Source organism: Ursus maritimus, unplaced genomic scaffold (genome assembly GCF_017311325.1).
Source record: "Ursus maritimus isolate PB19 unplaced genomic scaffold, ASM1731132v1 scaffold_6, whole genome shotgun sequence".
Classification (NCBI taxonomy): domain Eukaryota; kingdom Metazoa; phylum Chordata; class Mammalia; order Carnivora; family Ursidae; genus Ursus; species Ursus maritimus.
This window is the reverse complement of record NW_024426774.1, coordinates 20,427,911-20,454,554: the sequence shown is the minus strand read 5'-3', so window position 1 is coordinate 20,454,554 and position 26,644 is coordinate 20,427,911. Positions and strand designations below refer to the sequence as shown.

Below are 26,644 nucleotides of genomic sequence, written 5' to 3'. Positions count from 1 at the left end.
GGGAATTTGAACTACGCAGCCATTAAGATGATAATTACACTGACTACGTAGCAACACGGAAAAACATTTATGCCTCAAGGGGGGAAAAAAGCACAAAATAAATGTAAAACCTGGGCTCTTAAATATCCCTAAGCCAAGCCAATGATAAAAGATAGAACCCTTGAGACCTCTCTCCAAGTCGACATAAAGGTCACTTTGCATGAGGTTTTCCGACGGGCAGGCGTGTGTTGGGGTCCTATCCATTTTCTCCATCCTCCAGGAGGTTACAGTGTGAGTACTCGCTCTGCATTTCCTGCTGAGAGGTGGCAGCCCTAGCTCCGGGGTCTCCTCCTGGGGTCCAGCTGGTGCCATCCTGAGGTCAGGAGCTGCTGCAGACCCGGGTGCCAAACTCTACACACCTGCTGTGACCCAGCATCGGCTCTGCCTGCCGTCACCACGACCTCCACCCTGGCCCCCAATGCCAGGATTCCTAGGACATTTTCCACTCCTCCCCTTGCTCCTTCTTGAGCCGCCATCTCCATAGCCCGTTGCTCGGAGCTCAGCCTGGACCCGCCTGCTGACCCCAGAGTGTGACACCTCTGTGCACATTTTCTCCCATCTGGATGCAGCGTCTTCCTGGGACACGCTCCATGGCAAGAGCTCAGCTTTGAGGGTCAGACAGACCTGGGATCAGATTGCCGCTCTTCCTCTTTACTTGGTTAAGATCTTTAACCTCTCAGCTCCCGGGTTCTGTTTATTTATACAATGAACTGACGGATACCTACTGCGTGGGTCCTTGCAAAGAGTAGACGGGGTCGCACGCTTGAATGAGAATGGCACAGCACGTGACACGCAGTAAATATGTAAGGAGCACCAGTTTCCCCCTTGGGTCCAAGGGAAAATGGGGATGAGTCGAAGTGCCTAGAGGTCTGGGTCCCTAGGAGGCGCTTCGTGAATGGGTAAGTGATGTGTTGCTGGCTGGGCTCTAGGCAGTGCCGATGTTCCTGGAATAAAGGGCAAAGTGCAGGAAAGGAAGTTGGGGGCTTCGAGAGGATACAGGGCCTTCGAGATGCTTCTGTTTGGACGTTGTGATCTTTAAAGACTCACTGAGCATCACAGAGGGAGAGTAGCCACCCCTGGGCTGGGGAGCGAGCTCCTTTCCTCCTTTCCGTTTATATCCATTGAGGCAAAGTGAGGGGCAAAATCCAGCAAGTGCTGTTGCTCAGATGTGTTGATGGAAGAGAAATTGTTGTCTTGAGGCAAAGACATACATCCTACAGAGTTCACAGAGGAACATGTTCCCAGGGTGCCCCGGGGTGGGCGGCCCCAAACAGCTGCAAAGCAGTCCCAACACTCGACTCGGGGAGCCCCTACTGCTCACAGACAGGAAGGCTGCTGAAACAGCAGTAGGGAGCTGGGGGGCTGTGACAAGCAGGGGCGCTCAGCTCCCGGTAGCTCCCGAAGCTGTCCCGTGCCTGATCTGCCCCGGGTGACCTCATCACATTAGTCAGGCTTTCCTGCTTTGCACCAACTGCCGTTCAAGGACAGGTACAGACCGTGTTTTAAGAGATTTTTATATTGGCTCTTTGGAACTTTGTTTGCATTTTCCACAGAAAAACGTATAAACTGCTGTTAGGTCCCCAGCCTGAGCCACAAGTTGGCGCCGCTCCTGGTGCCCCCGGCGTCAAAGTAAAGAAACGGACCCTGTGGCAGCATGGGGAGCCCTAAGTACTTTCCTGCCCCAGGGAAAACCCTTGGCCACCAGCTATCTTCCCTCCAATTTGATGCCCTGTGAGAGAACAGGGCGCCCCTCCCCCATGCTACTGTTCTCCTTTTTTGGGGGGAGGGAGGGCTTGCAAGGGACAAGGAGGAAGGGCTCTGATGTCTTCCTCTGTCCCTTCTGCCCCATCTATGCACATCTGCTCCACTTCCTATTGACCCAGCAGAAGCCTTGACCTCTTCACTGGTTTCCATAAAAACTCCGCTTAGGCCAGCCCCTGTCTGGATTTGGGCTGGCACTGCAGAAGGGGTAGGTAGGTCCCGGGAAGGGTTGCATCTTGGATGATTCGCCTTCACTGCTTCTCCTCTCTCCCTCTTCCACCTGTCCCCCTCACCGTCCACAGCCTAGAGGGCCTCTTGGGGTGCCCATGTCTCCCTCCTCCTTTCGCCATCCAGACCTCCCCGAGCACAGGGGTCTTCCCGCTCACAGGACCCACCTCCCCGTACGCCAGCTGCTCTAGTATCCGTGGCACTGTTTTCCTCATTATCTTCGTAACTCAACAAAACGGCAGAGCTACGGGATTGACCTAGAGGGTCATTCGTTTGACACCAACGCTTTATTTGGTACTCCGGGAGAAGTGGTTTTCATCAGAAGGTCTAAGGCGGTAAATGGAAACATTTCCGAGGTAAATCTGGCAGAAATTGGAAGAGGGAAGTGAGGGGGGAAAGCATTTGAAGGACACGTTTGCAGGAGAGACACTTTGTCACAGGTAGAATTGACCGTGTGTAGTGAGTTCAGACAAGGGAGGGTCTGCCGTGGGTTGGGGGTGATGTAAGCTGCCTGCCTCTGGGGGAGCCTGGCCACAGCCTGAGGGATGGAGGGGGAGCGGAGGGAAGGGAGAGGGGAAAAGGAAGCTTTGTGAGATATCCTTGCAGAGCAAATGTTTGCCAGTTGGGCGTTTGCCCTGGGCTGAGGCTGGAGGCTGCCCGTCTCCCTACAAACCCTGTCCCCACCCACATCCTTGTTTGGGTGGGATCCACCTGTGGCTTCTGGGGGGGGGGGATGCGGTGGGGAGGGGGCAGCATCTGATGTCATGTCTCTGCCATTGATTAGCACTGTGACTTTGACCGGGTCACTTAGTGTAGTCTAAGGATTGGCTACATAAAAGCCACCTGGGCAGCTTTTAAGCTACAGGTTCTGGGGTCCTACCCCTACACGAGCCGACTCAGAAAGCCCATGATCGGGGTCATGGATGCGAATTTCGGTGAATGGTCCCTGTGGGCCCACCTAGCCAGTGGGTGTGCTAGTGTCTTTGTGAGTCTCTAGCCTCAGCCCCCCAAATGAGGTCATGCATCAGCTGGCACTCAATGTACCAGTCCCCTTCACACCCCCTCTCCTCCCCAGACTGCTCTCCCTTGAGTCCCCTGGAGATTGCATGCAGAGGTGATGCCTCTGGCCGCAGTCAGCAGTGATCCTGAGGAAATGCTGGGCCACGGGCACCCCCTGGAGCCAGAACTAACATTTCCACTCTCCCCACCAGCGGGGGGGAGGGGGTGCACTCCTGGCACACACGTGGGCCCCGGAGGCATCTTCGCTTGGGAACTCAGCAGGTACAGCTCAGCCAGGGCCTGGAGCTGCTGGTGATGCTGATGCAGGGGATGGCGAAGTTGGGGGTAGCTGGTGTTTATTGGGGGCCTGCCAGTAACAGGTGTTTTGCAAATATGATCTCATTCGACCCCCATAAAACCCCATGAGCAAAATTACGATTCTGCCCATTTTACAGATGGGAGCTGGAGGGGCCGCACGGTCTGCCTAAGGTCACATAACTTGATTCTCTTGTTACTCTTGTTACCCAGGAATGTGGACATGGTTTGACGTGCTGTTAGGCATTCAAGCGTTGATCTCGAGCAGTTAAAAATGGGCTGTACGAATGTGAGTAGACATTAACCTATAAAACGGCTAAGTTCGTCTCTCCTGTAATGGGTGTTGGTAAGCCAGTGAGGGACAACTGGTCTTTTGGGTTCCCCCCCCCCATTTCTTCTTATTTTTTCTCTGCTGCTTGGGCAAGTTGCACTTGAGATTGTGTAAACCTCAAGAGCTGCAGATACCAAAATCTTGTAGACGTCAAACAAAATTATTCTACCAGCTTTTTAGAGTCAGTCTGACTCCAGAGCCTCTGCTCCTTCTGTTCTCTACCTTGAGATTCCCACCGCATGATGCCAGGCCCCTGGGCCACCCCCAACACAATACAGTCCCCTGAGCTCCTCTGTGGTAGCAGGTATCTCTTCTGGAAGTTTCCTCAAGGCAGTCACAGGTACCTGTGGGCCTGAAATCTGGGGAGAGACTGGGCTGGTGGGTCTGAGCCAGGTTCAAGCCACGTGGTCCCATGGATGTTTAATAATATTTAACATTTTTACTGCCTTTCTCCCCTATTTGTTCCATTAGCGATCTGCCTCCAGCTGCCGGCAGGACACATCGTCAGCCTGTCCCTGCCAACCCATCTGTCACTAGGAGACAGCTCCCATACGGGCCTCTCTGTTTTTAGACTTCAGGAAGGTTGAACATCTAAAACACAGAGACTGTCCCTTTTTTATAAACAACTGGCCTGGCCAGCTGAGGAGTGTATTCACCTAAGTGAATTTTTCATCCCTCACACTCCCTGTCCCCAAGTCCCCTTAAATGGAAATGTCAGGCTTCTCTCCACCTGGTGAAGATCATACAGACCAGTCTGGGCTTTTGAGAGGTTTGAGGGTCTGGGTTAAGCCCCACTGTTGCTCTCTCCTACATAACATTTTTATCCATCCAGCCAAAACCCGGGCAGTCTGCAAAAGGGGAGGAAGGGGCTGGAGGCCATGTGGAGAAAAAGGAAGGGGAGCCCTGTTGCCTGGCCTTGTTTCCTAGTCCCCTCTCCAGAGCACCCCCCAGAGTCCCACCACATCTTGCTCCTTGCCCCATCTGGCCTTGGCGCCTGCCCTGTCGCTGTCTCCTGGCTGGTTTCTCTTCCTGGGCCCTCTGTCAGTCCTTCCTCATAGCAACACTACCCCTCCAAGCTCTTGTCATTTGACTTTGCTTCGTACTTGATTCAGACATGTCTACCCCACCTGTTCCTGAAGGTAATTATTTAAGTGCCTAGGCTGAGTCCCATAAAGGACATTTGGGGGATCCCGGGAACTTGTTCAGTGCCTGGTGTACAGTAACTCACCTTATGCATTTGCTACAAGGACTTGAAGTTCAGGTTCATGAGTTTTGTGCCCTGCATCCCTAGCTGAGAAGCCATATCCTTTGGCTCCACTGGTTTTTTCTCCGAGCAACTGCCAAGTGTCAGGGACTTGGGACTCAGGGTAATACCTCAAACCCTGCTTGCTTTGTGTGTGCAGAAATGTGAATTTGAGAAATTTTCTTGGGAAAAAAATACCCAACAGAGTTAAGAGTAGCAGTGCAGACAAAGCATCGAATTAGGAGTTTGCACTCTCCTTCTCTGGCTTCAGTTTCCTCTCTGTAAAACGGAGTGGTGATATCCATCCGGCCACGTGCCTGTGAGATCATCGCAGCCCAAACCAACAGCTTACACACAGTAGGTGCTCAACCATGCTGGGTTTGAGCTCTGACTGAGCAACTTCAACTCAACACTGCCACCTTCTGGCAGAGTTATTCTAGTGCTGAAGGGTGCAGGGGTTCAGACCCAGAACTGGGAATTCCTCCTGGGCAATGGGTCAAAGGAAGAAAAACCTTCCGTGAAAGTTTCTCAGTTCAGCCCAGAAGCTCCATCCACCTGTGGCTTCCAGCCACTGCCCCTTGGTGACAAGCTCCTTCACGTCCTCGGGGGCCACTTCCTAGGGGCAAGGAGCCCAGGGTTAGAATGGGCTCCACCTGATAGACCTGGAATTCCTGACACTCTTTTCCTCCAGTGACCAACTCCCACTCTTGGGTGGAGGGCCTTTTTTAAAATTATTATTTAAATAAACATTTACGTCCTTTATTTTCTAATATAAGCACTTAATGCTGTTTCTTTCCTTATACACGATGCTTGCACTGAATACCACAAATTTTGATAGCTTGTTTTTGTTTTCATTTAGATCAAATTATTTTCTCATTTCTTGTGTGACTTTTTTGACTTTGAGGGTCTTCAAGATACCTTTCTGTTACTGATTTCTAATTTAATTTTGTTGTGGTCAGAGAACATATTTTGTATGATTTATATCTTTTAATATTTATTGAGACTTTCTCTATATCCTAAAATATGATCTATCTTGGTAAACATGCCAAGTGCACCTGAGAAAAATATGTATACCGCTGCGTAAGGCAGAGGGCTCTATAAAACGCTGAGTAAGTCAAGTTGGTTGGTAGTCTTCTATTTCCTTAACGATTTTTTGGTCTATCGTTCTATCAACTATTGACAGAAGGATATTGAAATTTCTAGCTCTATATGTGGATTTGTCTCTTTGAAAAGAATTTAAAATGAGAAAAAGTTCTTTCATATTTACTCACGTATTTATCATTTCTGGTGTTCTTCATTCCTTTGTGTAGATCCAGGTTTCCTTCTGGTATTTTCCTTCTTCCCGAAGGACTTCCTTTAATCTTTTTGTAGCCCTGGTCTGCAGATGAATTTCGCAGCTTTTGTTTGGGAAAAATGTCTTTTGCCTTTAGGTTTGAAGGATATTTTTGCTGGGTATAGAATAATAGCATGAGAGCCTTTTTTTTTTCCTTCTTCCTCTCCGAGTTAAAGATACTGCTCCGTATTTTTTGGCTTGCTTAGTTTCATTTTTATCTCTGTTCCTCCATATGTATGCGTTCCACCCCACCCCCACCAAAAAATATTTTCCCCTTTATCGCTGGTTTTTAGCAGACTGATTATGCTGTGCCCTGATGTGGTTTTCTTCAAGTTTCTTCTGCTTCCGTTTTATTAAGCTTCTTGAATCGATGGGTATACAGTTTTCCTCATCATGCTTTCCTCTACCTTTTAGAACATACTAGCATATTTATTATTGTCTTAATGTTTGTGCCTGCTCATTCTATCAGTATCATTTCTGGATCTGTTTTTTTATTAGTTGTTTTTCCTACAGGTTGTGGGTCTTATTTTCCTACCTTCTCACAGGACTGCCAACTTTTAATTGGATACTGAATATTGTAAACTTTATATCATTTGGTACTTACTTTTGTCGTATTCATTTATATGTTACTGAGTTTTGTTCTTGGATGTAGTTGTGCATTGAAATGAGTTCAATCCTTTCAAGGCTTGCTTTTAAGATTTATCAAGGCGAGTATTGCATATCTTTATTACATAACCATGGTACACTTATCAAAACTGATAATAAATTAAAATTGGTGGGACACTACAAACTAAATCACAAACTTCATTCGGATTTCACTAGTTTTCTTATTTATGTCCTTTATCTGTTCTAGTAGCCACTCCAGGCTCCCACATTGCCTTTAGTCTCCCCTAATCTGTGACAGTTTCTCAGTCTTGTCTTTCATAATTTTTTGGAGAGCACTGGCCAGTTATTTTTGTAGAACCTCCCTCAGTTTGGGTCTGTCCGATGTGTTTTCTTGCTCAGACTGGGGTTATGGATTTGTGCAACAAATACCACAGAGGTGATGTGCCCTATCTCATCACATCATATCAAGGAATACATGATACTGACATGACCTATTACTGGTGATGTTAACCTTGGTCACTTAATTAAGGTGGTGTTTCCGGATTTCTCCACTGTAAAGTTACTTAGTGGATAGAGCTAGAAAATATATGCATGTATAGTAACTCAAATATACTACACACCAGTATTTATTTTTGTATATATCACATCTAGACTTCCCTTCTTGCGTATTTGTAACTTCTTGTGACAATGAGAAACTTGGTTCCTATTATTTGTTATTTCTTTGTCTATCTGTTCAACCCCAGTATCCGTGTAGTTTCAGAATTGCCAACCCACACACACCCCTGTGAGAAACAAATTTGCTAGCCGGGCTCAGGGTTGGTTTGTGGCTCTTTTTGTCTTTAGACTATGTATCCAGTCAAACCACCATTTTCCAAAGTTATTTGGTTAGCTCCTCTTTCCAAATTCCTTCCAGTGAGGTTTTTGTCATACATTTAAAACACAGTTACTTTTATTTGTCATGGTCCCCATTTCATCCTAGGTTTACTAGCATCTTGGGTCCTTAAAACTTTTTAAATTTTTTATTTGCATCCTATAAACTTCACTCATTGTGGGTATGGTTCTATGGGTTTAAACAAATGCGTAGAGGTGTGGCTCAGCCACCACAGTACCACCATACGAACAGTTCCATCACCTTAAAAATTTCTTTGTGAGTCTCCTTTGTTGTTATTTCCTTCCCTTCCCCCAACCACTGACAACCACCTGTTTTCCATCCCTATAGTTTTGCATTTTCCAGAATGTCATACAAATGGGCTCGTACAGTATGTTGTCTTTTGGATCTGACTTCTTTTACTTAGCAGAACACATCTAGGAATTATCCACACTGTTGCATGAATCAATACTTTGTTCCTACTTATTGCTGAGGAGTATTCCAGTACATGAATATACCAGAGTTTGTTTATCTATTCGCCTTGTTGAAGTAATATTGATTGCTGTGGCTTGCCTTTTCACTTCCTTAATAATGTCTTTTAAACAACATAAATTCTTATTTTCATATACTCCAATTTATGGATTTTTTCCCCTTCATGATCAAAGCCTTTTCTATATTGTTAAAGAATTTTTGCCTCAAGGTCATGAAGATGTTCTCCTATGTTTTTGTCTACACGTTTTACTATTGGTTTTCCATGTTAGATCTATGATCAATCTGGAATTAATTTTTGTGTATGGTGTGAGGTAGGAATCAACCCAACACCACTTACTGAAAAGACCTTCCTTCCATTCTTTTGCAATGTGATCTTTGTTATAAATCAAGTAGCCATTTATGTGTCGGTCTGTTTCCAGAATTTCTATTATGGCCATTGGTCTGTCTTTCCTTGTGCCAGCTACACTGTATCAATTACTAAAGCTATAGCAAGATCTTGATATCTAGGAGTATAAGTGCTTCCGCCTTGTTCCTCTTCTTTAGAATTGTTTTGGCTGTTCTTGGCCCTTTGTGTTTTCAATTTCCATATAAAGTTTAGAATCATCTTGTTAATTTCTGCAAAAACATCAGCTGGAAGACTTTAACTAGAACTGTATTAACTCTGCAGATCAATTTGGGAAGAATCAACATCTTAATTAAGTTGAACCTTCCAATCCATAAATATGGTATATCTGGGGGAAAGTTTTTAAAGGCACTAAAACACAAACGATTTCTTACACCCTTCTCCCAGGATATGTGGTCTGTTCAACCAATCTTATGCAACTGTGAGAGGTCTTTTGGGCAGCAGCTTGCTCAGTGAGAGTCTGCGTAAGTAACCTCAGGCCTCCACTCAAGATCCAGAAAGAACTGGCCTCTTATGTACCCCTCCCAGCCGACCCCTCCATCTACTCCTTTCCTAGACAGATGCTTTACATCTGTTTAAAATTTTTAAAATACAAACATTAATCGTATACTTTTGGCAAGAGTTGGTAGCAGACAAAATGAACAAATGAAGCATTAGTTTAAAACAACAAACCCTAAAAATTAAGACAGTTTAGTTGGCAGTGAGAAGTTTTAAATGAAATAATGCTGTCTGATCCTTTTTAAAAAAACAAGATCTTAAAAATCAAACCTCATCGGCAACGTCACTGCTGAGTCACTAGCGTATTTTGTATGAATTTTTCCAGCAACTGTAAAAAGCTCCTTTTGACTGTGTACTAGTTGGAAAAATGGTGAGGAGATATTTTTAAGCTAAGTCCAAATATTTTCCCTCTGACTTTCATCTTCAAATCAGATCTCTTGTTCAATAACTTTGAGAAGATCTTTTAAAAAAAATGTTAGTTTTTTGGCAGGGACTGCAATCTTTTTATTGTCAACAAACTGTAGTTTCTGTTTCAAAAAAAAAAAAAATCCCCAGCATTTGGGGTTTATTTTCATCTTCTTTAGTTTTGTCATACAGAGATGGAGATTGACTACTGAGTCACCTGTGTAAATGTCTATACTGGCGTATGTTTATATTCACTTGTTCAGAACGCCTTCAGGCTGGGGTGTGTATTATTCTTGAAATGGAAGCGTTGCTTTGTCAATTGTCATCTTCTTCCTCTCTGGGGATTGAAGGCTTCTAAATGAGTGTGAGATTTAATGCAGACTATAACTCTCTGGATAGGTCCCAAAATTTATTGGTTCAGATTTCAGATTGTTAAAGTAATAGCAACACAATGTGGAACACAGTACTTGAACTGTGACCACGCATGAGCCTTGCTCCCTCTCTGGCCTCTCCCCCAGCTGTTCTGCGGCTGGGCTGGATGCAAGAACACCAGCTAAGCTTGCGCTTAGCTCTGGGTGGAGAGCAGGGCCAGGCATGGAGGCAGCCTCTCCTGGGCCCTTTGAAACTATCCTTGCAGCCCTGGCATCATCCCTTTGCACAGAGCTGCACATGTGCTCAGGAGACCTCGCCACAGGGGACGTCCGTGCCCTGGGATCTCCCTCCAGGAAGGGAGGAGGCAGCAAACCTGGGAGAGGGGGAAGCTGCCATTGCTGGAACAGAGACAGGCCAGGGACACCCTCCTGGCACGTGCCCGCTAGGCCTCACAAAGAACCGTACCAGCCGCCCCTCGGTCCCCAGGGCCTAGAAACAGCTCTGGTGACCCGGGGCCCTGCATGTCATCTGCCCTGCCATCTGCTCACTCCTCCCCCACTCCTTCCCTCTGGCCCCTCCACCATTCCCAAGCCTACCCACTTCCTGCTGCCTCCGCCTTATTCTCTCGGCTTCTCCCTCCCGCAGTGTTTGCTTGCACTGTCCCCTCCAGGGCTGCTTCCTCTCAGGACAGCCACTACCCACCAGAAGGCTGGAGGTGGAGCTCTCACAGGCAGGGGCCACGGCTTTGACTTCAAGCTAGCCTCTGTTTTGGCACTTTGCGTCAAAAAAAAATTTTTTTTAATTGAAGTAAGCCTTTTAAGAGGTTCCAGTTCCAAGGTTTTCTTCATTTAATGGTCACATGTTCTGCCTCCTCCACCACCTTTTCTTTTATGTTTGTTTGCCACAAGGGACCATAGTGGAAAGTGTGCCAAGAAGACTCAGGAGACCTGGGTCCTAGGCTGAGTGACCTTGGGCAAGTCACTCCCTCCCCCCTCCCCCACTCCCCACTCTGGGGCCTCTTTTCCACATCCCTGATTTATGAGGGGCTTAGTCTAGATCAGAGATCACCAGCTACCTTTGATCATGCCTACCCAGCGATTAAAAATATGGGAAGCATGCACCCATAATATGTGTATATTCAGACTCTGTCTCTTTACTACAATACCAGTATGTTATGATACAAACATGCAAAATAAAACATTTCAAAGATTTTATTTGTTTGTCAGAGAGAGAGAGCACAAGCAGGGGGAGCAGCAGGCAGAGGGAGAAGCACCCTCCCCGCTGAGCAGGGAGCCCGATTTGGAACTCCATCCCAGGACCCTGGGATCATGACTTCAGCCGAAGGCAGACGCTCAACCGACTGAGCCACCCAGGTGTCCCACAAAATAAAACATTTTAAAGCTAAATATTATATAAATTAAATAAACATAAAATACCTTAAAAATAGATTCCCCTTTCATTTCTAGAACAAAATTTCCTCCTCTCACCATTGTATCATTGGCTTGTAATTAATAACAATGGTACAAGGGAAAGCAGTATGGTTGGACGTGCTTCATTATTCTTTAAAATCTTGCTTTAACACTTGGAGATCGAGCTATTTGGGGGTCTGGTTCTAGTTGAGTCTATTTTTAGTGGCTGTCATAGCTGGTCCAAAGAGAACAAACGTATCATTGGCTGCATGTATTAAATTATGGCACTCATTTTCAATCCCATCTGCCAATTAAAGGCTTTTTATCGAAATGAAGCTCGTAGATGTCCATCTGCCCTTATGTCACTCAGTGGCTCTTACAAGATAATTGGAAAAACACTGCATTTTTATATTTTTAACAAATGGACTCAAAACCCACTGACACTCTCCATTTGGATGATTTTCAAACAGATTTAGAAAAATCTGTTTCTAAGATTTTCAAGTATGCACATAGAGACATTATTTTAAGTGACTTCACATGTTTTCAACAACAAAAATCTGATATTCAAAATAGTTTCTCCAAAGCAGGAGTTCTTTGGAAAAGCAAGTGCTTTTCTCCCTCATTGCTGAAATGAGTCACCTCTACCTCGAAGAGTCAGAAGAATTCGAGTTCATTTTTCAGTGGATATCTGCCAACAGTCACTTGTCATCATAAAATGCTCAGCAAATTTGGAACGTTTGTCTTTTTGTACAAGAAACACATATAATTCCTCTTAAAGTTTGATAGCTCTTTTAAGCGCTCTGCCAAGAGATAACCAGCAAACCTCTATGTGGTTCAAAAGATTTTCAAAGTCACTTCCCTTCTGATTACAAATCATTGTCTATGTTTTACTATGCTTTAAACTCTTAAAAAAAAAAAATTACCCACACCAATGCATCCGGTATCACTTTGTGTACTTTGGGTCTTAACCTTTTGACTGGTAACCTGCAGGAAGTTTCGTGGGGCATTGGTTTCACAGGTGTGGCCATCCCTGCACCCTTACCCAGAATCCTTTTCATCCTGGAGCAGCCACTCCATTAGTGATAACACCCAGACAGTTTCTCCCATAACTGGTGTTTTCATTAAGGGAGTAATGTACTGTTCAGTCAATATCGCCTCTTTCCATTAGTCGCTCACAGAAATGTGGTTCTTCATGTATTTTATTCTCGAAACAGAATCTAGGAAAACCATGTTAGAAGCATCTGTACTTGTCATCCAACTATTTAGCGAACTTTCCACAGTGTGAAATTTGTTCTAATGCTTATTTCTCTACATGTTCAGCAATATTTCCCCCACATCTTCCGATAGTATCTGTGGTCACTACATTGTGTCCTATGCACTATTCTTGCTACCACCAGCTTCCACACCAGCTGCCTCCTTCCCAATCTCTGTAAGGCAAGTGGTGTGTGTGTGTGTGTGTGTGTGTGTGTGTGTGTGTATAGATAGCAGAGTCACGTGACATGTGCCAAAGAGAGAGTGGATTGGCTTCCTGGCTGCCATCCCCTCCCCCCCATCACTCCTAGCAAAGCCAAGCGTGGAGATGGGCCCCCAGGGAAGGGAAGACTGATATCTCTTTCCCTGGTTGGGTGTATGTTTAGGCTCACTTCTTGCTGGTCTGCCTTGGCCCTGTCTGACCCCAGGAAATGAGAACCGAAGCTGGGACTTGAGCTACGTCTGACGAGATGCTCACCATTTCTCCTACCAAATAGAGGACAACTTGTATTTTAAGTAGCAGAGGATCTGCCCTGACGTTTTCTGGTTGATCACCCACACTTGCATTATAAGCATTATCTTCAATTGTATTTTCTTTGCAGGAATCTTGTTAAGCCACCATTTGCGAGAGTTAATTGAGTTAAAATTGGGCCAAGTAGTTTGTGAAGCCACTCAGCTAGATACACGTGACCTGGAATACATCGCAGCAGATAGCTCTTATCAGCATTCATTTGACGCCATCACGATAAGCTTTCCAGGGGGTGGGGGTGTAGAGGTGAAAGGGTGGAGGGGCAGACCCTGCAGGAGCTTGTTTGGAAGTTTTATCAAGGCAGCCCGGATTCTCCCAGCCCCTGGCCACTCCACGGACATATATGTGTATATATATGTGAGAGTAACCCCGTCACCTAGGGACCTTATTTACAACGTAGATTCCTAGGTGTATTCGTTTGCTAAGGCTGGGGTGACAAAGTGCCACAATTATGTGGCCTAAACAACAGAAATTTACTGTCTCACTTCTAGAGCCTAGCAAGCTGAGAGCAAGGCTTCTGCAGGGTTGGTTTCTGCAGAGGGCTATGAGGAAGGATCTGTTCCATGCCTCTCTCCTAACGTTAGGTGGCGGGCCAGCAATCATTCCTTGGCTTGTAGATGCCTCACACCCACCCCTGCCTTTATCTCCTCGAGTGCATGTCTCTGTGTGCAAATTTCCCCTTTTAATAAGGAAACAAGTCAAATTGGATTAGGGGCCCACCCCACTTCGTATGCCCTCACCTTAACCAATTATATCTATAAGACCCTGTTTCCAAATGAGGTGACATTCTGAGGTATGAGGGGTTAAGTCTTCAACATACAAATTTGGGGGACAGACACAATTCATGCATGATGCTGGGCTACACCTCAGACCTTCCAAAACAGAATCGCTGAGGGTGGGAGCTCACACTTCATGCTCTTAACAAGGAACTTGGGTACCTTGTTTTCTCACTAAACCTTGAGAGCTACATGGCCACCAGAGGTGACAGAGAAGGTTCTCTCTCCCACCTCAAATACACAGGAGTACCAAATAAAACACAACCATAGGTATTAATATGTAGCTTAGTTCAAAAGAAATGAAGGAGAAATTTTCATGTGCCATAAATGGAGAGCTCAAAACCAGAGGGCTAAGCCTTGGCTGTTGCTGAGAAAACCCTAAGGAGTGTTAGACAAGGATACAGGCCCCTGGCAGGGCGTGGGGGAGTGCTGGGGCTCAAACACCCTTGAGGGAGGTAACAGGCCCATCGGGTACTTGAAGCAGAGGAACTAATCCTTTTGCATGAAGCGCAGAGCCTTGAAAATGTACCTTGTCAGTGAAAGTCATTGAAAGGAGGACTAGAAAAATCAACCAGAGATTTGTTTAAACTAATTAAAAATTGGGCAGATTGGCCATTCAGATCTGCTATGAGAACTCACAGAATCAAATAGCTTTCTTAGTTGAGGTGCATCTAAGGAAAAAGAATTTGGGTTGGTTGAGGGGAGGGATTGGGGTCATTCTAGAATACTACAGCAAAGTTGAGACCTGATAAAGCCTACCAGCAGGCAAGGAAGAGTTTAGAACAGGCAGGGCTGGGCCCCTGAGCAACTGGGAGAAAGAAGTCCTGGTAGGGGAATGAATTAGACATACAGAAAGCAGAGAAGGGTGCCAGAGAGGAATTTGCTGTGCTTCTGATAGATACGTGAGGGCCAGGGAGGCATGAACCTGACATTGATGGGCCTCCTCATCCCCTCCTCTTCCTCTTCCACAGGTCAACCCTTTCAGAGACCGAATCTGCAAAGTGTTCTCCCACAACAATGTGTTCTCCTTTGAGGATGTGCTGGGCATGGCATCCGTGTTCAGTGAACAGGCCTGCCCCAGCCTGAAGATCGAGTATGCCTTTCGCATCTATGGTGGGTGACTAAGTGGTGGTGGGGGGTGGGGGGAGGTGCCATAGAGTAAAGACCAACCTGGAATCCATCAACATCAATTCACTGATGGGATGATGTTCCTTGGGATTCACTTGGGTGTTTATGGGTATTAACATGTTTCTTGAGTTCTATAGATTAAAAAAAATGGTGGTGAACTACTACTTCAATGGATAGATGCCCTCCCCTCCATGCCATCAGAGGCAAGTGGAGCCCCGGGTGTTGTATTTTGTGGTAGCAGTGTAGGCAGGCCAGATAGAGAGAGATTGAGGACTACATATGGGTATGAAGGAGCTATGCTGGTTTTGCAGAAATTCAGAAATTTGAACATCAGAACTAGCTTAGCCACTAAACGGCTGAGAAATCTTAGACAAATCATTTCATCTTTCTGGGCCTCAGTTTCATCATCTTTAAAATGAGGTGTTTGAGGGAGATCATCTCTGAGGTCCTTTGACATTTTTTGGTCTCTGGTTTTGTCTGTAGCCATAAGACGCTGCTAAATTTCTGCTCTTCAGTGGGCTCATGTCCCCTAGCGCAGCTGAGATACCTGGAATTCTCAAAAGAAATTAAAAGGAAAGAAACAAAGAAATCTTGAGAAGTCTTCAAACAGACCATGTGCAAGGCTTTACGCTCATTGTGATAACTCCTTGGCCCCAAAGGACTTGTACACTCAGGCTTGTCTAGTTGGGCATTTCATGTGCTTTCCCTTCCAGCCAGGTCCTCCCTATCTCCACACGGTGGACACCATCTTATTCTTGCCTTGCATTAGAGTGGTACCAGAAGCAGAGAGTTGACACTTGGAAAAAGGAAATGGTACTGGATGGTTCCCCTCCCCTTTTTACAAACTTTTTTACCCTAAAGGTGGCTTTCAGTGAGGGTATCATACAGGACTGAAAGAAACCTTGAATTCTTTCTGACTTGAAGAATCAGAGAGTTTGGGGACAATTTTCCCCTGAAAAGTGAAAATAAGGGAGAATCCATGAAAGAAAGCCAGACAAGGGAACCCAACATCTGTGTATGAACTATGCCCAGATCTCTTTCTGACCTCTAAACCATACATACAATGGCAGACTCAAAGCATCTCAGGTAAGGATAACAGAACTGAGATTTGAGTGGCCACTGCATTTTAACAAGGTCCCTCTGTGACAGGGATTGCAGCTTAAGTCCTATTGTTTGCCTGATAGATTTTTTTTTAAAAATCAGCACTCTTTGGAAGAATATAACAGAATCCAGAGTTTTTACAACAATTTATTTATAATGTCTAATACAATCCAAAATGTTTCAATATACAGAAATTTCAGAAAATCAGAAATGTCTGAGCTACAATCCAAAATTATTCAATAGACAATTAAAAAAATAAAATTGATATATTCTCAAGAATGGAGCCTGACTCTGACATGACCCAGATGTTGGAATTCACTAATAAGTATCTTAAAACAGCTACTCAACCTTGGCCAGTGAGGTAAAAGATATTCATAATGAAAGAAATAGTAGGAATTCTCAGCGGAGAAATAGAAACTATAAGAAAGAATCAAGTGGAAAATATAAAAGTGAAAAATAAACTACCTAAGATAAAAATTCACTGGATGGACTTAACAGGAGAATTGAGATGACAGAGGAAAGGGTCAGAAACCTGAAGATAGTTCAACATAAATAATCCGAAGAACAGAAGGAAAAGAATTAATGGGGAAGAAAAAGTATTTGAAGAAGTAATAGCCCACATATCCTAAGTGTGATACAAGACATACATTTATAGTGAACTTCAAGCAGAGCTAAGTACAAATGAAATCACACACCCAAATTTAATTGGCTTAGTGGTCCCCACCTGTTCATTCATCTGCCTCCTTCCTTACCGCAAGTAGTACTGGGGATCCCTGGGGAGTTCTAGCTCACTAGCTTCTGCCCCTTTCTGTTGGGACTTGTGCCACAGAGTACTTGCTGTGCTGTCCCGAGCCACGTCTGCCTCCTGTCAGTACTCTTCTGGGTGGACAGCTCTTCCCGACGCAGAATGCTGGCCCAGGCTGAGTGCTCTCATCTGAGCCAAGAGTCTTCAGGTGGCAAGTAACAGGGACTTACCTGTGTAAAAGGCAATGAACAGCGGTATATTCATTTTCCACTGCTGTGTCATAAATTACCACAAACCTAGTGGATGTAGGCTGTTGGCAAGGGCATTTCCTTGTGTCAGTGGAACTCAGAGCCCTGGCTTCCCGCTGGCTATCTGCTGGAGGCTTCCCTCAGTTTCCAGAGGCTGACCTGTGCTCCTTGACACATGGGCCTCCCCTGTCATAGCCACTTGCTTCTTCAAAGACAGCTAGAGAGAGAGTCTCTTGCGCGCATATGCTGGAAAGAGAGAGTCCTGTATAACACTGTAATCACAGAAGTAACATCCCATCACTGTTGCCAAATTCTGCTGGTGAGATATAAGTCACAGTTCCCTTCCACACGAAAGGGATATGGAGATTATATTCACATAAACACCAAGAGGGGCAGGTCTTGGGGGGAGGAGGGCTCTAGAGTTTGTCTATCATGAGTAACATGGCACCCTTGGTGGAACTGAGGCAGCCTCCCGAGGACGCAGCTGGCAAGTAGTCAGGAAGTGAGGCAGCTGCTGTCTTCTTCTCTCTCTATGGCTGCCTGGCCCCTCATCTCTGCTTCTCTCTGTGCATTGGCCCTTTCTACAGACTTCCGTGCTTCTGTGCCTATGGGCCGTAGATGAGCACCCTGGTCCCCCGTTTTCTCAGGAGAGGCTGATGGCTCAGCCAAACCCACGATCTTGCTACGCCCAGGCTGGGTGAACAGCCTTGTCCAACCAACCGCAGCCCAAAAGATGCAGAGTCACGTAACAGACACAGCTCCAGAGACCTACTGCCGGGGGTGGGGACACTTCTCAGAGATGGTGAAGTGTGGGCTGAGCAGATGTTCCCGAAGACGTCTGCCTCAGCTGTCTTTCCATGGTTTCCAGAGCTAAACAAACAAAAACACCCAAACCTTCAGGGAGCTACAAAAACAGCAGGTTCTCCGGGCTTCAAGGCACAGGAGCTAAATTGTGTTCAGCTGAGAAGTGGGGAGAACGCCCTCACTCCCAAGAGGTCAGACTGAGCGCCTCACGTCAGATCAGGGACCAGACACCACCTGTCTCCCACGCTGTGCTTGTGTCTTCCTCCAGCCCCTCTCTCCAGGCCCCCTTGACGGGTTTCCTGCCTCCTTGCGCTCAAGCACGAAAACAAAAAGCGCAAAGCCTTCATGCAAATCAGCTGTGCAAATAGATGCCTGGGGACTCATACACTGCAAGGCTTCATCAGATATACCCAGACAAATCTGAATTCTCTTTAGGTTCAGAAGATTTGTCGCCTCACAGAGCTGTCAGCAGGCTTAGAAATGGGACACGTGAATCTCTGCGCCCGGGGCTTGGCGCGTGGTAGCTTCTCGGCACGCTGACGTGGTAACAGCGGGGAAGGGAGAAGAGGGGGAATAAAAAGGAAAAGGAGAAGGTGGTGATGGCCCTGCTGAGCCTTCTTAGCCAAAGTCCAGAGACTTAACTCGATGCTCTAACACCTTGGTCCTCCGTGCGTGGTCCGTCCACCGGCAGCAGCGACCCTGCCAGGAAGCCCGCTGGGAATGCCAAATCTCCGGCCCCACCGCACCCCAGCTGCATCCAAGTCTACATTTTAACAAGACCCCCAGCTGGGCCCTCCACATCCTAAAGCTTAGGAAATGCCGCTCTAACCCATCAGTTCTCCAACGTGACTGCACACTGCAGTCATCTGGGGGACGTCAGAGCCACGGCTGCTTGGGCCCCAGCTGCACAGATCTGGTGTAAGGGTGGGGGCTGTGCCCTGGTTGGTGGGCTTTTTAAAAGCTCCCTGGGTGATTCTCAAGTGCCACGGAGTTTCAGAGCGCTATACCGGTTTGGCTTGCATTCAGTTATATGTAAGAGTGTCTGTGTTAAAGAAAAAAAAAAAAAAAGCCTGGAATTAGGCTGTCCAGAGCCAGGGGGCAGTGGCCGACCGCCTGGCTCCTTCACACCCCCTGATGTGGCAGCTTTAGTCTGGGACTGTTGTCCTCATCATCCCAAGACGGTTTCTGTGCCTACAGGCTTCTCATCTTCATTCCAGGCAGGAAGAAAAAAAGGACGGGAGAAGGGATAAGAACCAAGAGAACATCTGAAGGCACAGATTGAGTTGACTTTTCGGTAACAAGCTTTCTTGGAGGCCCCACCCGGCAGCTTTGGGCTGCTTTGTCCAGAACTATGTCCCGTGGCCACAGGTGGCTGCAAGGGAGACAGGAAAGCTGGGTGTTTTAAGCTGAACACAGCATATACCCTGGACAGGAATTGCACTGCTGTTGGTAGGAAGGGAGGGGGATGGTTATCCGTCAAGAATCCAGCACTGGGCATGTACCTGCTGGGCTCCAGGTTCTGCTTTGAGGGATGTTCCTGACCTCCAACAGATTGGTCCCCCACCCTCTCTGGAGGGACCGACTCCCCAGCCCTGTCTTCCTGCTCCCATCACACGGCTGCCACCATGTGAACGACCTTCAGTCAGGTGCCAGAGCAACAGCGGGAGAGCTTGCCACACCCCCCGAGACCTGACCCAGGACCGAGGGCTGGGAGAGGCAAGGGAGGCAGGCTCAGTTCTCCTGGGAATGATAGTGGAAGCCCTTCCTCACTCAACCAACATGGGCTAGTTTCTGTAAAAGGACTTCATAAAGTGCAAGGAGTAACATGACAGAGAGATTGGGATGATGATGGCAAGAGTGTTCTAGGGGGCCTGAAGGTTGAGCCCCATTCTCGAAGCTCTCTCTAACCTTCCTGTTGTCGGGAAACAGCAAGAGGTAGGCCCTCCCCCATTCTCAGAACGGCCCAAGGCTGCGGGTCTGAGGCTGCTGAGGCTGCAGGGGCTGGCCAGCCGCCCAGAGCTCCCAGCCCCCACCCCTTTCCCAGGCCGCTCTGCCCTTGCACCCCCCAAAGGAGGGGAACTGTCCAGGACTACATTCTACTCTAGCAAATTATTCTGTTTTCAGATGGCCTGGGACCAAAGCCATGTCACTTTGCTGCAGTCTCTGCATACGGGAGCTGGGCCAGCAGGATGCCTGGGGACACTGCGGGGTCTATGGGAGCGTCTGTGGAGCTTCTTACCAGCAGAGCAATGTCACTGCGGCTGCCCACTCCCTCTAGTCCCGGCGTCAGTCCCTCCGCCCCTCCACCTGCTCCCAGCCCTCACCCATGATGTGTGATGGCAGCGATGCACGGGGAGAGCCTGGATGAACATCTCGGGCCTTAGCCTCCAGGTCCTGGGGCTACTAAGCCGTGGGTCAGGGGAGAGCCACCTGCTCAAGGACTGGGGTGGTGAGTTGTACTTTCCACATCCATATCCTGTCCAGGGGACGGCCAGCCAGGTGACTTCATGCGTCGCCTTGTTTAACTCTCCCAGCAGCTCTGTGGAGGTACCGTTACCTATTTTATGGATGAGGAACCGAACGTTCAGATCATGCATTAGTTGGGGTTAAATTTGGTGGCAAATGACAGGGGACCCCCTGTGGTTTACACAAGATAGCTTCCAAGATCTCTGGCAGCTACGTGTTACTTCCCTAACGCATAGGATCCCAGAGGCAGTTGTCCACGGTGTTGCAGGATGTAGTTGCCTCCGTGGTGTCACTTTATCCTCCATTCTCAAGGTCGCCTTGCTGTCATGAAGAAGGTGTAGCCTTCTCTTTAAAGACATTCCTGGAAGTTGCCTGTGCCTCTTTTGCTTGCATCCTGCTGGCCAGAACCCAAACATGGGGCCACGTCGAGCAGCAAGGGAGGCTGGGAAATGGAGCGTTCATTTTAGATGATCATATACCCAGCTACGAATTGGGTGCTTCATTACAATGCAAACATACAGGGACCCTGGGAGAAAAATAAAGCAGGGAATGGGTCAGAAAGTGCAATTTTAGCAGGGTCTGGTGAGAAGCTGGCATTTAAATGAAGACTGTAAGGATCTCTGGGTGAGTGTTCCAGGGAGGGGAAGCACGGTGCAAAGGCCTGGAGGTAGGATTGAGCCTGGCGTGCTAGGTAAAAGGCAAGGAGGCGGAGTGAGGGCAGGGTGGACCTTGGAGAGCACTGTCAGGACCTGGGCTTTCCTCTGGCTGAGATGGAGGCTGTGAGAAGTGGTGCTGAGGGGAGAATGTGGTAGGGTCCACAGGACCACAGGCTGCTGAGGGGAGAACAGACTGAGGGGGCAGACGGAGAGTAAGCACACTGGTTAGGAGGCCGCTGGGGTAATCCTGGAGACCGGTGACGCTGACTGGGCCATGGTGGGGGCAGTGCAGCAGGGAGGTCATCAGGCTGGGTCCACTGTCTCTCCAAGGTGGAGCTGGGAGGGTTTGCTGGCACCTTAGGCATGGGGAGTGAGGGAAGGACACGGTCAAGGATGACTCCACGCTTATTGGCCATTGCCCGTCTGCCAAGAAGGGCACAGCTGAGTGCAGCAGGTTTGGGGCCAGGGAGGACGGGGGCACGTCAAGAGTTTGGGTTTGGACCAGTTGAACTTGAGGGACCTATCAGACCTCCACGTGGAGAGGACAAGAAGGCCTGTGGCTGGATACACGTGCCTGGAGTGCAGAAGCCCAGGCTGGACATAGATCTTGAAAGGCGAGAGGCAGAAATGAGACCAAAGTATAAGTGTGTCGTTTAATCTCGGTGTGCCTGTCTCTGTCGGTGTTATAAGGACTAAACGCAGTAGAAGAGAAAGCACTAGGTCATTGCCTGGCACATCTGTGTCTGTCCGGTGGTGTCGTCCCTGCCTAAGCTTACTGCCCTTACTGACTGTGTGGCTGCCGAGCGGTCCAGCGGCTGCACTGGGGTTCCCAGAGGAGGGAGGGGCCACGCGGGGAGTTCTAGAAGAGGCAGGGGCTGCACTGGCATTCCCAGAGGCAGCAGGGGCATTCTCCCAGAGCATTCTCCCTCAGCTTTCATGGCTCTATGTAGTTCAGCCCGCCTTCCACCCTTAACCTCTGACTCACTCTCCCAGACCTCCAAGCCACTGCTCCCCTCACCCCAGACTGATCACCCTGGAGCTGTTCCTTCTCTACCACTGTCCCTAGTGACCCTGGCACCTCCACTGGTTGCCATCTCTGGAGGTCCAAACCCTTTAATCTTTCTCCGATGCCTCTTCCTCCAAGAAGTCTTCCTCATTCACACCCTCAACCCCAATCAGACATGAACCTGCCTGCCTGGAAACCCTTGGAGCCCTTGGGATGCCTGTTCCTCTCTCCCTGGAGCCAAGCTACTCAGGTGCCCAGCTGTCTCCCCTGCACCCCCCAGACTGGAAGTGCCACCCAGGCAGGAACCGTTCTGGTACAGCTGTGCACCAATGCCTGGCTCAGGGATGGGCACCCAGCAGGCACCCACGTGTCTGCAGAGTGTAAACGAGTGAGGCGGTGGCAAGAAGCAGGTGCTGCCCCGGGAAAACAAGGCAGCCCTAGGTCACCGGCACCAAGGAGAGCAAGGCTTGTGCTAGGAGGACCGGTCCTGTGTTACAAGCTGCTGGAGCTCAAGGAGGGAGCCATCCTGGGCCTGAGGGTGTCAGGGAGACTTCACGGGGAGGCAAGGGAGAGCGAGTGCAGGGTGAGTCCGAGTGTTCCAGGGCTTGGAGGAAAAGGAGGAGGGCACTCCGGGCAGGGGGCAGCTTTCTGCAAAGGCTGGAGATAGAAGCGCTCAAGGCCTGTAGAGAGGACTTGCAGCAGGCAACACGAGGGGCCCGGGGACACCCTTCCAAGGCGCCTCTGTAGGAAACTGGGTTAAACACACCCAGGGCAGGAAGAGGGTCCAGCGTGCAGGGGCTTGTGTAACGCCCATATTTTGTTGTTGACATACAATGTTACAGTAGTTTCATAGGAATGACCATATTTTTTAACTCAAAGAGGAGGACCCAAGGTCTGACAAGGGTCAGGGCGCACCCTGGAGTGGACACTGGGCATTGTCCTCCGCGCAGGGGGTGCTGGTGCTCAGGTCACCCTGCGTAGGGCCAGGAGCAGGGAACCGTGCTCAAGTCCAGGCGTCCATCTGCTCCTCCGTGCCCCTGGCTCCCGGCCACCAAACCACCTACTGGCTTTCGTGAGTTCTGAGCGGGAGGATTCCCTAGCACGGTGGTTGACGTGGGCTCGGAGACCAGCCTGGCTGGGTCGGAACCCGGCCGTCCACTTACCGGCAGTGTGGGCCAACATCTCACCCCTCTGTGCCTCAGGGTCCTTTTGGTAAAGTGAGACTCATGAAAGGTTGACTGTGAAGATTCAGTGACTGAAAACAGGTGATGCTCTCAGGACATGTCTGAGCCGGTAGTATGCGCCCAGTGAATGCTGACGACTACTACTGCGTTGATCGTGTTATTTAGCCCCACCTGAGCCCCTGCTGCTTGCCTGTCCCGGGCTCGCCGAGGGCCAGGCTCAAGGTCTGCCCGGGACAGGGGGGCTCTGTGGGGCCATGGCTCCCTGGACTCCTGGGAGGTTGAGAAAGCCCCCACCTCCTCTCACACTCTGCCTCCTCTTTGCAGATTTTAACGAGAACGGCTTCATCGACGAGGATGACCTGCAGAAGATTGTCCTCCGACTGCTCAACAGTGATGACGTGCCAGAGGACCTGCTGACCGACCTCACAAACCACGTGTGTGCCCGGGACCATGCCGGCCGGGTTGGGCTGGGCCATCCCCCAGAGCCCCTGGACGGCAGGCAGGGTGAGGTGCCCTGAAAGATGGGCACATGGCTGGAGGCAACTATCCCCCAAGTGTGTGTCTTTCCTCCAAGGTCCTTCTTTCCAGGGTCCCCGAGAGCAGGTGCCCGATCCACCCACTCCAAGGGGCCCTCCCACCCACCCTGCGGTCACTGCCGGCAGGTGACCCGACAGCAGCTTAGCCTCAGATGGACACATCACCACGTCCCCTTTCCCACATTATCCCAGGCGTCCTAGAGTGATAGTCCAAAGTGTGATGGGACATGAAGGCAGCCTCATGATTCTGTTTGTCCTAAGACCATGAGAACCTTCAAGTGCTTTTGGTCTGGATTGAAACTAGAAGCAAAGATAAAACCATAAGAGGGCATCGCTGCCGCCTCGACCTGAGCAGGCCCCATGCAGTACAGAGCCCCTGCCTGTGACCGGATATAGGTGTGGGTGGGAGATGTCACCCTGCTTACCTCTGCACCCGTTTTCACTGCCAAGTTTGTGCTGGAGGCACGAAGGGGACTCTTCCCATAATGAGACCAGCCCATGAGGTCCCAGACCTCAGTGCACATAACCTTATCTCTGCATCTCCATGTCTTTGTCTGGGGTGGGGAGTAGCAAGGGGGGTGGGGAGAACATCTGCCTCACCCCCGCTCAGGGGGGTCGGGGGACTCACATGCATGTTAAGCACCCAGCAGAGAGCCGCCTATGGCAGCACTTGGCATGAGACATTCTCCCCTCTGCCTGCGTCCCCATCTCACTCTCTCATACCGGCCTCCTTCCTGTTCTCTGGCTCCTTCTGCACCGCTGGCCAGGTCCTGAATGAGTCAGATCTGGACAACGACAACATGCTGTCTTTCTCGGAGTTTGAACATGCGATGGCCAAGTCTCCAGACTTCATGAAGTAAGGTGTTCTAGAGCGGGGGGAAGGGAAGTGCCCAGCATAGCTGGGGGGCGGGGGGGCAACTAAGGGTAATTCCTCTTCTTCCAGAGCCAACAAAGCCCTTCAGTCTTCCCAAGGAGGTCATGAGTTTCCACGGTAATTTGCCGATTCTTTCAGAATCAGCAAACGTAGAGCTTTAGAGAAATTAGGCAACCTAAATTTCTAAACTTTAGAAAGAGGGAGTGGGGTTTTAACCAGCAAAGGCAAGATTACATTCCAGGCTCTGCAAATGGGTGGTCCTGACTTTGCGTACTGCCCATCCAGAGCTGGCCCCGCACACCAGTGTCTTCCCCCGGGCACAGGGGGCTCCAGAACTGACTGGCGGGTGGCCTTGGCCACTGCCCGTCCTGCTCCCCTGCCCCCACAACTCCAGAGGTCACCAGAAGTCGGGGATTTGCACGGGGGTGTGAAGATAATGGTCACAGAGTATTTCCAAACCTTGTTTCAGGCAGAAGGGGCATTAAAGGTCTTATATCTTGGTCTAGACACCCTTGAGTTGATCAGCCATCTCCATATTGCCAGGCCATGTTGAACTGTCTTGTTTGGATCCTTCCAGTTATGGGAAAGGCACCACCCCTGCAGCCAGCACATTCATGACCGAACAGCCCTGTTAGAATGCCTTTCTTGGGTTGAGCTGGCATCTGTTTGCATATGTCTGCTGCTCTGCGGCCCTATTCTGCCCTTGGTCTCATAGTCTAGGTGAATTTGATAGCAAAGAATGCCCACTCATGATGGTTGAACCACCCAATCAGAAGAAGAACAAAGACAACTAGACCTCGGAGAATACCTGGTCAGGAACCAAAGATGGTGCATTTTCTCTCTTCTCTATGCCCAGAGTCTCTGCCTCTCTCCTCGGCTCCTCTGTACTTAGCTCTGCGTGCAAACCAGAATCTCTCCTTTGTCAGAGAGGAGGCCAGTTGTGGCCTCCTGACAGTAGTCACTCATTCCTAAGTCGTATCTCTCAGCTCTGACTACAAATTCCCAGACAGAGAATCCAATTGGCCCGGGTCGGGTCAGGTGTCCTCTCCTCTTTCTCCAGGCCCTCCTGGCTGCGACGGGGCGGGGCCGTGGGTGGACCCTCTGAAAGGTTGTCCACACTTGGAACAACCACCCCAACTAAGGGTAATTCCTCTTCTTCCAGAACAGCTCAGCACATAACGGAGTCAGAATCCTGTCCTCCTTGCCTTTTTCTTTGAATCTCTCCCATTTCTTTCCATTGATTTTGGCACCACGAGGTTCTGACACCCTTCGCTTTCTGGTGTTGCTAAAAGGAACATAATAAGGCTTTGGGAGGGTTTGCAGCAGCTGCGAACTGGCCATCCCAGAGAGAGGGACGAGAGGCTGCCTCCAGGACCACTACGAACCTGGAAATTGGAGGGCGCTTTAGATCTGTAGCTCAGGGTGACTCATGGGATGCTTTCTCTCAGCTCCTTTCGGATTCACTTCTGGGGATTTTGATGTGGCCACAAATACCTGATCTGGAAGCCTCAAAGGCGATCACTGGAACTTGGAATTCAACCCCCTCTGGGCACTGACCGACTCCGATCAGAAGTATGACTTCGTCCCTGTCCTACCTCACTTCTAGACTATTGTTTATTCAATAAAGCAAAACAAAAGCCTTTCCCTTGCCCCCAGTTCATCTATTGAATACAGGATGGCACAGAAGTACTTTTTATTAAGGACTGCTCATTCCAGGTTTAAGTTTGCCGGTGACACGGCAAGGTGTCATCCAAGCTAGCTAGGATGACCAGCCTTTTTGAGGACAGTTCAAATCCCAACCCCTGTCACAGCAGGGACCAGACCAAATGGGATGACGTTTATGCAGAAAACCCACATAATTCCCTTCCTTCCCTAGAGCTACTTCCCAGCATCTCCCGCTGCTGACTATACAGAGACGTGTGTACAGTGGTCATTCCAGTTGCTTCCTGGCGTCCCAGTCCTTGTCAAGGGAGGAGACATCTAGGACCCACTTGGCACCCAGGCACCAGGATGCAACAGTATGGACCAGCAGTTGGGG

General features: G+C 48.9%; 1 protein-coding gene across 1 annotated transcript in view; it reads left to right on the top strand.

Annotated features, from left to right (window-relative positions):
* The window catches only part of CIB4 (calcium and integrin binding family member 4), a 46,677-nt gene extending 20,498 nt beyond the window's left edge, over window positions 1–26,179 (top strand). Inside the window, exons 4-7 of the mRNA XM_008700347.2 lie at window positions 14,830–14,971; window positions 23,521–23,630; window positions 24,500–24,588; window positions 26,055–26,179. Coding sequence (XP_008698569.1) covers window positions 14,830–14,971; window positions 23,521–23,630; window positions 24,500–24,588; window positions 26,055–26,085 — 372 coding nt within the window. The 3' untranslated portion in view covers window positions 26,086–26,179. The remainder of the gene's footprint in view (window positions 1–14,829; window positions 14,972–23,520; window positions 23,631–24,499; window positions 24,589–26,054) is intronic.
* Window positions 26,180–26,644: the final 465 nt, after the last annotated feature.